The 9,946-nt window shown below is 43.1% G+C and overlaps 1 protein-coding gene across 1 annotated transcript in view; it reads left to right on the forward strand.

The window, feature by feature from the left end:
* The window catches only part of GLDN (gliomedin), a 46,498-nt gene extending 36,552 nt beyond the window's left edge, over positions 1 to 9,946 (forward strand). Inside the window, exons 7-10 of the mRNA XM_032778654.2 lie at positions 1,464 to 1,547; positions 1,641 to 1,766; positions 2,967 to 3,117; positions 8,823 to 9,946. Coding sequence (XP_032634545.1) covers positions 1,464 to 1,547; positions 1,641 to 1,766; positions 2,967 to 3,117; positions 8,823 to 9,282 — 821 coding nt within the window. The 3' untranslated portion in view covers positions 9,283 to 9,946. The remainder of the gene's footprint in view (positions 1 to 1,463; positions 1,548 to 1,640; positions 1,767 to 2,966; positions 3,118 to 8,822) is intronic.

Raw genomic sequence — 9,946 nt, forward strand, 5'->3', positions numbered from 1 at the left:
CGGGCCGGCAGGGGTATATATTAGGCGCCATACCGGCGCCACTCCAGGGGGCGACCTGCTGGCCCACCGAGTGTTGCTAGGGTAAAAGTTTCTCCGACGAACGTGCACGCGGCGCGCGCACACCTAACTGGAATGGATATGAGCAAGCACTCGAAGAAGAACCAGAGATTTTCCTGTATAGGGGCATATCTGGCTCAGAGAGACCAATCAATATAAACAAATGCGGTAATAACTGGCTCAGAAGTGTACGGCTTCAAAGTGCTACACAAATATGTTACCTCCACTCCATGAGCTAGATAAGGTGGAGACCATTATCTTGTTCTTTGATTCCCGTCTGTCAGCTCAGTAGAGACAATGAGACTGAATGAAGTCTTTCCACCACTTTCTGTCTTGTGCCAGGGTCACCACTTCGTCTGGAGACAGCTATAGAGAAGCCAAATAACTTAGACAATGCCATCGAGTGAGCCAGTGGCAGAAAGAGGATTAGAATTCATGGATTCCTAGCTCCAGTCCTATGCTCAGTCTACGAGATTGTGCTGCTTCTCATGACACTAGCCTAGTGTCAGCAAGATTATAATTCTGTGTGGAGGAAGAGCTTGGGACTCTCTTTGGGTTTGTCTACATGGTGCTTTAGTCTGCTCCAGAAAGGTGTAAATTTTAGTCTGCACTAGTATGATGCACTCTAACTGGCCCATGTAGACCATGCTGGCATCCACGAAAAGTTCCCTAGCGTGTGTTAATGTAGTCCTGTTTCAACCGGTACTATGTTAGCGTGCATTAGTGAATGTTTAGTGTGCGTCAGCAGGGTCCACACGAGCCAGTTAGTGCATGACATGCTAGCATGGACTAAAATTTACACCCCTCTGGTGTGGACTAAAGCATAGTGCAGACAAGCCCTCTGACTCCGTGCTCCCACGAAGGCTGAGGAAGACTTTCTCATTTGTAAAAGGGAGAGACTGCATATAAAATGTTGCTGCATGAGGTATGAGAGACTTTCCCCATGTCTGGCCTCTACGCCTGTCTTATTATTGGATGCATTACTAGCAACTTATGTGCATTTTTAAATGTAAAGATTTATTTGACAAGTGCAAAAAGTATTTTAATTTGGTTAACTGACATGTTTAGCTTAAAGAAAGCCAGAATTATTGTTTTAAAGTGTGATAAACATGGAAGCCACACAGCATATGTTAGTGTTGTTATCCCCATACTTACCTTTATAGCCAACTTTATAAAACTGCAATTCTGAATTTTGACACAACCTTAACTGGTGACAGATGCATATGCTGAACAATGTTGGATAAGTATTAAACTGAATTATCTGTATTTCATAAGAAACATGGGGGCAGCTGGTATAAATTGTCACAGTCCATGCACTTCAGTGGAGCAGTTTACCTCAACTGACAATGTGCCCCAGATCTGTGAAACATATTCAAAAGTTTTGTTTTCTGTCCCCCCAATTATAGGTGAGACATGTGCCATACCAAATGATGACACACTGGTAGGAAAAGCTGATGAGAAAACCAATGGATACCATCTAAAAAAAGCTGGTAACTTATTTTAAATATGATGCATTATTAAAATCTACTGTTTACTTGTGGAGGTCGGGGATGATGCAAATTTGTTTCTCTTTTTGCTATTAGAATGCATCATTAAATCAATAGGAAGTCCCACTGAGATGGCTAAGATACAGCAAACGTTTGGAACATGGATGAGGGAACCTGCAAATAGAAGTGATGAAAGAATTTGGCTTACGATGCATTTTTCAGGTACTGTGGATATAATTGTGGCTAGGTTGATCCTATATTGCTTTTTCATTTTTTCAACCAAATCAGTGTTGTTAGAAATATAGTGTGTAAAATACTGTGATGAGTGAAAGTGAACTTTAGTTGGGAGGTCTGTTGCCCCACAGGTTGAAAAGCCAGGCGCAGTATTGCACAGTGGAGGTTATTTTTAAACCCAGGTAGTATCATTTTTTCTTCTTATAAACTAGAACTGGAACAGTCCACATTGTCTGCCTAATAAGTTATTATCATAAACTTTTAAAAGGCCTTTGTGCCTTAAATCTGCCACAGCATCAATGACCTTCTCCTGTGACTTCTCTACTTTGGCTCACAGGGTCATGTGACCCTGCCTTAGCCAACAGAAGAATTCTGGAAGAATAGCAACAAACTTGAATCAGTGTAAGTGGAGGGAGGCCTCAGTTTTTCCAGGTCTCAGTCACATTTATTTGAAAACTTCATCTGCTTTCATAATATATCTGGACATAGCTCTTGGAGCCTCAGAGAAGATACTAACTAGTGCTGCTTGGAAAATGTGGAAGGGGTTTCTGTAGAAAATTTCAACTTTTCTGTGGAAAGCTGAAAAATTTTGGCTGCAAACCAAACCTTTTCAGCTGAAGTGCTTTTGGGTTTTGACCAAAGAAAATTTCACCAAAAAAAAATGTGGAAAGAAAACACATTTTGGAAAAAAATTCCTTTATTTGAAAAATCCAATTTTCTGTCAAAACAGTTTCAGGGGAAAGTTTTCAGACAAGCCTAATTTTAAAGAGTCTTATTTATGTTCATTTTTACATTAATCCTACCATTTCCCTGTGACTTCAGTTTCCTAAACCGTGGCTTGCAAGTTTAAGGGTTTAAAAAAATGGGGGCGAGGGGGGGGCAGGGAGAGCAAGAACAGGAAAAACATGGAAATGGGCTGGATTCTGGGTGACTTGGGCCCAGCCCCCTGTTGGAGAATCTAGATGCTACCAAAATACAAACATTGAATAATAAAGACAATAATTTAGGCTTAACTGGAGCTTTGTCTCTTGGTTTTTATGTTCCAGCACTCTGAGAAATGTTAAAAAATGTGGCTATGATTGGCAGGAAGTTGATTCTTATAGAATTGTATCCGGATGAGAGTAGAGATGTCAGATAGTTCAGTAAACCAACTGGCATGGTTTTCTTTCACATTTTCTCTCCCCTAAGGAAACTTTATAAAAGAATATGAGAATGCAAACGCATTGCTGAATGACAGCTACAGGATCATTAACGTCACGGGGATCTTTTATGGATGTGGCCATGTGATATACAACAACTGTCTATACTATCAAAAAGGAGGAACCAGGGTCATTGTGAAGTAAGTCAAAAATTAGCCTGATGGTGACTTTGCATTCCACTGGATGGAAGGCACAAGAAGTAATGAGAACATGAATGGAGGTTAAAAGGACAAATATGAACTTCACTGGAAAGACTCCCAACATTTTTGGTAATAAGCTCTGTTCTCTGTGTCTACATGTTCTGTAGTATCTTTGGGTTTCTTTGGGGATTGCGGATGGAAAGAGAGTGTGGATAGGAATGGTAGGTGAATGGATAGTGGTATCTAACTCCATGGATAACTAGTTCTCCATTAGCTGCTACTAGAAATGGCCACCAAATGCAGAGGTGGAGCCCACAACGTGCGACAGGAGAATCAGTTGTCAACAGGCTCACATCTTATAACTTGTGTTGTTCTGACAAATTTAGGCCCTGATCTTGCAGTTGGACCCTTGGGCTGGGTAGAATCCTGGTGAAGTTAATGGCACTCTAACTGGGGTGGGGAGGTCTAATGGTGGGATCAGGGCAGAAAAAGCATGTGAGAACGAAAGCAAGGAAATGAATCAGTCTTTACAAATATTAACTATTTTGAGCTAGCTATATCTTCATCCCAGGGGAAAACCCTGCTGCTTCAGCAGTACAGAAAGGTATCAAAGCTGTGTGCTGAAGGCAGAGCCAGAGTGCCGTGTGCTCTGGTGATCCTGGGCCAGTGGAATGGCTCTTCCAGCCATGTAAATTAGAGCAATCATACGGAAACCCTACCTTATGCTAGGAACTGGTTCAGCTCCAGGACTGGAGAGGTGGAAAGGTGGCTTAGAGCCACCCCTTCCTACTCAGCTGGCACCGAGAAAGTTCAGCCCACTGTATTGATCGTCTGTTGTTTCAGACACCTCCCTGGATCATGTCAGTCATGCCACGTAATTATGAAAGGTGGGATACAGTGGAGCTTGCCTTTGGCACAGGAGCTTCTTGGCATGCTAGGCCTTCTTGCTGAGCTGGCATGCATGTATGGCTGCGCAGTAGCTCAGTCACAAAGTCACATGTAATCTAGTGCTGCTAGTAGTGGTCTCTAACTTGTGCTGTGCATGGACTGCAATATACTAGTACTCAGGCATCAGGTGATTACAAGGCAACGTGGTGAGCCTGCAGGCTCCCTTGCAGAGTGCCAACTTCACAATATGATTGCACATAACTAGACAGTTGCTATGGCTTTCCCACCCCGCTTCTGCTGGGTCTGAACCTGGAACTGCTCATGCCACCACATCTGTGTCTTGTTAGCTTTTACTGAGGAGTCGGGCAGACAGTGCTAATCAAAAACAAAACTCAGCTTTGAGAGAAGAGCCAAGCAAATGGACTTCAAGGACAAGTTAAAGATTCCAACTGCTTTCAAGTTTCCAGCTGCGTATCTGACATCTGAGCCAAGAACACCATTGTGTTTTGAAGTTTCTCCCCAGGCAGGTATGCATCTCTGGCACCCAAAGGGATGCAGTGAGAAAATAATGTGAGCTGGTTGCTGGGATCATACATTGTTTGTTCTACCAAAGACCCTTCCAATTCCTTGCACCTTAAATGTTCTCAGACTTTGAACCACCTTGACTTATCTTAGCAAAAGGTACCCTATCATATTACATTGCCAAGAGATGGCCTTTTTATTGTCAACTGCACTTTTCAGTTATTAATACCTCAGGCAGAAATTCTGTTTCCATGCAGAATAGATTGGCAGTCTTCAGTGGACATTATAGAGTCTCTAGCTCATCTCCCTTTTGGGTTATCGGAAGTTCTACTTGGGGAGTTATAGTTGTTTTATGTGAAGGACTCAGCGTAGGGGGAGCTGGGTGGTGGATGTTGCAAATGTTGCTTTGTTGAAAAAACTTTTATCAAAGAACAAGGTTTTGCAGCATTTCCAAAAGTTATCAGACTCTGGATTTGTCTGATCTCCCCAGGAAGCCTTTTCCAGGAGCAGATCTCCTCTAATGAGAACGCTTTGTCCCTTTCTCTCGTGCTTTGTTCAAGAAAAGATCTTCAGTTTGATCTTCCTTCTCTCACACTAGTGAAATAGTTCACTATGCCATACCCAAAGCAGCTGTTGGTGGTGGTGAGTGAAGGAACTATCTTGGTTATATCTGGTAACTCTAGAGTAGATCACTCCCAGCAAGGACCAAGCCCAGGTTTTCTTTCATCATGCTATGTGGGTGGTGTGCAGGTAGGAGGCAGGAAAGGGCAGAGGCTCAGCCCTGCAGAATACACGTATCTTAGATCAGCAGAGGTTGGCTGCTTTCATATTCTTTGTATCTCCCTCAGCCCTCTATGGATACACAACTCCTGCAGAACTGCGCTTCCTGGGGGCTATCTCCTTACAGGCCTGTCCCCTTCCTCCCTCCCCCAGAGGTAAGGCTGTTTATACAGAGGAGGAGAGTAAGTTGATGTTGACTGGCTCAGCATCAGTGAAGCCTTCTCCTGCCATGAAGCTGTTGCTCCGTGGAGCTCTCACATTGGTGGAGTAAGGAGATGCTGCAGAGGTACTGCTGCACCTCCACTCCAGATTGACATGGTGGGTAGGTGAGCCACGCTTGCTGCTGCTGCTGGAGTGGCCCCAGGGCCAGCCACACCGGCCGCTGCTTGATCGGCCCCAGGCAGCTGGCCCCGAGGGCTGCCGTAGCAGCAGTGGTCTGGGTGCTGCCCCAGAGTAGCAGTCCTGGAACAGCAGTGGTGGCCCTGGCCGCCTCTCTCCCCCCGAGCAGCAGTGGCACCCAGGTGCCCCCCTGGAGCAGCAGTGGCACCTGGAAGCCCCCAGAGCACCTAAGTTTTAGTCTGGGGTATTTTTAGTACAAGTCATGGACAGGTCACGGGCTGTGAATTTTTGTTTATTGCCTGTCACCAGTCCATGGCTTTTACTAAAAATACCCAGAAGTAAATCTTAGCCTTACTGATGGGCTCATCACCTCTTTTCCTTAGAGCTCATGGATCTGCTGCAGGTTTTTGTGTTGAATGTGCTTTCCTCCTGGGTCTTGGGAGATTTGGTGGGTGGCATTCTTAGGTAATAGCCAGCCCACCAAACATGCTCCTATTATGTGAATTTATCAATCCAAAGGATAAAGAGTGCTCTCTCCAAAACACTGCATCATTCAGTGGTTATATACAAACTAAAAATATGCCTGAGTGGTAGCTGATTACCCTCTTGAACTAGCAGAGAAACTTGCATTTAGTAGCTTGCTGAGCACTGTTGTTCTCAGATTATCATTCTATCATCTAAGAATTTCAAGGAATAAAAACACTTTTATATTTCAGATGAGACATTCAGACTTCCTTCATGGAGGCCAATGTGAGGTCAGAATGTTGGCAGGATGTTTTTATTTGGTATTTGAATGGATTTTAGAAGTATCTTTGATCAATTAACATGTTGTGGAGCTATATGAATGGTGAACAGGCCCAAACTCAGCCCACAAAATTTCCTCTTCTCTTCAATTTGCTGCTTCTCCCAGTGTTACTTGCAAGGAGCTTGAAAAATGGAACCAGCGTTTCATTCCTTCTGCAAACCCATTCCTCCCCTTAGTTGACTGACCTTCTCTTACTGACGAGAGAACATTTCATAGGCTAAATATAGTGAAACCCACCAAGATTATTTGGTTTTTTTGGATCTGGATATTTTCTTTGCGCCTACTGTCCGAGTAGGTAGTCCAAAAGTGTGGAACTTGCTCCCAGAGGACATTAGAATGACTGCTAATCTCACACAGCCCTCAGCCAAGCTTCCCCTCAATAACCACACTCTCACTATTGCTGTCATATTTTCCTCCACTGTGAGGATACAGAGAAGGAGAAAGTAGGGCTAGAGCCACAAAGGGAATGAAGGCTCAGCATTGCAATGCCCTAGCTGTAGGCGCCTTGCCACCTAGTGGAATCCTTGGCCCTGAGTTAGACGCCCAGGCTCCCTGTACAATGCATGGGGAGAGGTAGGTGCCTAAGAATCAGGTTTACAGAAGCCAGCATGATGAGAGAGGAGCTGCCTAAATAGCCAGTAGGAAATGCCAAGGAGAAGGGGGGGGTTTAACCCCTGCCCCTCAGAGGGAGTCAGGTGCCTATCCTCTGGGCCAGAGCGAGTCACCTCTCTCCATTTGAGATTCACAGTCATGAACCTAGCTCAGGTCAGTCCTTTCTCAAAGAAGGTGATGGTGCTGCTGCCTCCTTAACACCTCAGTGGTCTCCCAGATGTCCCACTAAGCAGAGGGCTATAGGGGATTCTATAGGGCAAGGGTAGGCAACCTATGGCACGTGTGCCAAAGGCGGCACATAAGCTGACTTTCAGCGGCACTCACACAGCCCGGGTCCTGGCCTCCGGTCCGGACGGGCTCTGCATTTTAATTTAATTTTAAATTAAGCTTCTTAAACATTTAAAAAAACCTTATTTACTTTACATACAACAATAGTTTAGTTATATATTATAGACGTATAGAAAGAGACCTAAAAACGTTAAAATGTATTACTGGCACACGGAACCTTAAATGAGAGTGAATAAATGAAGACTCGACACACCACTTCTGAAAGGTTGCCAACCCCTTCTATAGGGGATGTGTATGTGTGTGTATGTGTGTCTGGGGGGCGGGGGCGCGGTTCCCTCATTCTCTCCTGTTGAAGCTGTTCCATTTTGAATTAAATACTTAAATCTTCATTAGGCCATTAGAGGAATGAGTGACTCTATAGCCTAGGGCATTCACCTGGGAGGTAGGAGACCTGGGCTCAGATCATTGCTCTGAATCTGGCAGAGTGGGCATTTGAAACCAGGTCTCCTGCAACCTGGGTGCGTGCTCTAACCACCGGACTGTTGGGCACAAGTGGGGCACCTCCTCAGGCAATCTGGTAGGCATTCTTTTAGGCAGCTTCTGGAAACACCTACTGAATTATCACAGGTGAGATAGGTAGGGAACACCTAGTTTGTGAATCCCACTGAGGCTTAGGCACTGAGGTGGTTGGCAGCACCAGAACTTCAGTGGCTTTGTGCATGACCACCAGTGGCAATGTAGGTGCTTAGGGATTTTAGGTGCCTATAGGGCTAGGTAGGTTTTGAGGATCTAAATTTTGATCTCAGGTATCAAAATCCCTTTTTTGAATCTAGCCCTGAGAGCCTGAATATTTGTAAACTGCTCAGTGACTATGGTGATGATTTTGATACAGAGCCTAGATAGCTAGAGACTCATTCATTGGGTACCTGGGGCCAGATTTGAATGGTCTTTAGAAGCCTATTGAGCTTTTCAAAAGCATCTTAGGCTTTTCAAAATCTGGTGCAAGGTCTAGTTGACCTCACTTTAACTACCATATTCACCTCCCCCAGAAAAGGTGAAAGACCAAACCAGAACTGGGGGCGGCAGCTCACGGGGCACAAATCTAAAGGACAGAGATGGGAGTTTTGGATGCCTGGTTTGTTACGATGCTCTTACAAGACATCTCTCCATGGAAGACAGATGAAGGATTATTGACTGTTTCGATGGAATTATCTTAGTATTTATTTAAATACGGAGAGGCTGCTTTCCCCCTAGCAAGCACAAGCAGTGTGACACAAGCACACATGATTATTTTTGTCAGGAAGTCCTAAACTCTCTGAGCAAAGGTTTTGTCCTGTTTTTAAAAAATTGTAAAGGCAAGACAATCCTTCCTGAGAGACCTCTTCATTACTAAGAATTTACCCAAATTATGTATGTATGAAAAGCAAATTCTTAAACCAGCATCTTAAATATTTATCTTGTTTCCTTTCAGATTTGAGCTTGATACAGCATCATTCAGAACCCTGACAATTGAAAATGCCTTACACGATGGTCGCCACTACCTCTTTTCTAACGCCAAGACGTACTTCAAAGTGGCAGTGGATGAAAACGGTCTTTGGATTATCTATGCCTCAAGTATTGATGAAAATATCATTGTAGCACATATTGACGAAGAGACATTTTCAGTCGTTCAACATATCAACACTACATACCCCAAGTCTAAAGCTGGCAATGCATTCATAGCATGTGGAGTGCTATATGTTACTGATACTAAGGATATGAGGGTAACTTTTGCTTTTGATTTGTTGAGAGAGAAGCAAATCGATGCAAGCTTTGAGTTAAGATCGGCACACTCTGTTCTTGCTATGCTTTCGTATAGTCTAAGAGATAGAGATTTGTATACATGGGAAAATGGCTATTTAATGCAATACTCTGTACATTTTGACAGCTGAATGCAATTTTAAAATGATACATCCTGCTGGCTGTATTGGGCTAAGTAGGTTATTTAAAGCTATGTCCTATATATCTCCTCCCTGCAGTATACACACACATTTTCTATTGAAGGTTAGTGGTTGTTTGTGTGTGCATAAAGGGGAGACCAGACTCCTTTGTGTCATTTACATATACTTAAATTCTATAGGCAATTCTTAGCTTTATAGAGAAAGAGCTGTGTGTTAGAAACTTATTTTTGTTTTTTCCCTACCATGCAGCCATAATTATATCTACTGTATACTGATTATTCTACAATACTATGTTCAATAGGGTCTGTTTCTACTCTTAATTGCAGACAGTAATTGCAAATTATCTTCTAGTCAGTGATTATAGCTTAGTATAAATGTCTAAACAGTGTTTACAAATAAGCTTCTTTGTATCATTTCCATTTAATTCTTTGCATCAACTCTGAATTCTGTTTAGTTGTGATATTTTTTTAAAAATTGATGATCAGGGAGAGTAATTTTTGTACTAAAGTAAATATCGTAAAGACCAAAGTAATAGCTTATTAAAAACTCATTCTATATTTATAAGTCAAAATAGAATAGAAAAAAGCAAGAATCCTGAAATTTGACAAATCTGGCTAGCTACTAAATAACCAAAAAGCAAATAGAGAGGTGATGC

This window comes from Chelonoidis abingdonii, chromosome 9 (genome assembly GCF_003597395.2).
Source record: "Chelonoidis abingdonii isolate Lonesome George chromosome 9, CheloAbing_2.0, whole genome shotgun sequence".
Lineage (NCBI taxonomy): Eukaryota > Metazoa > Chordata > Testudines > Testudinidae > Chelonoidis > Chelonoidis abingdonii.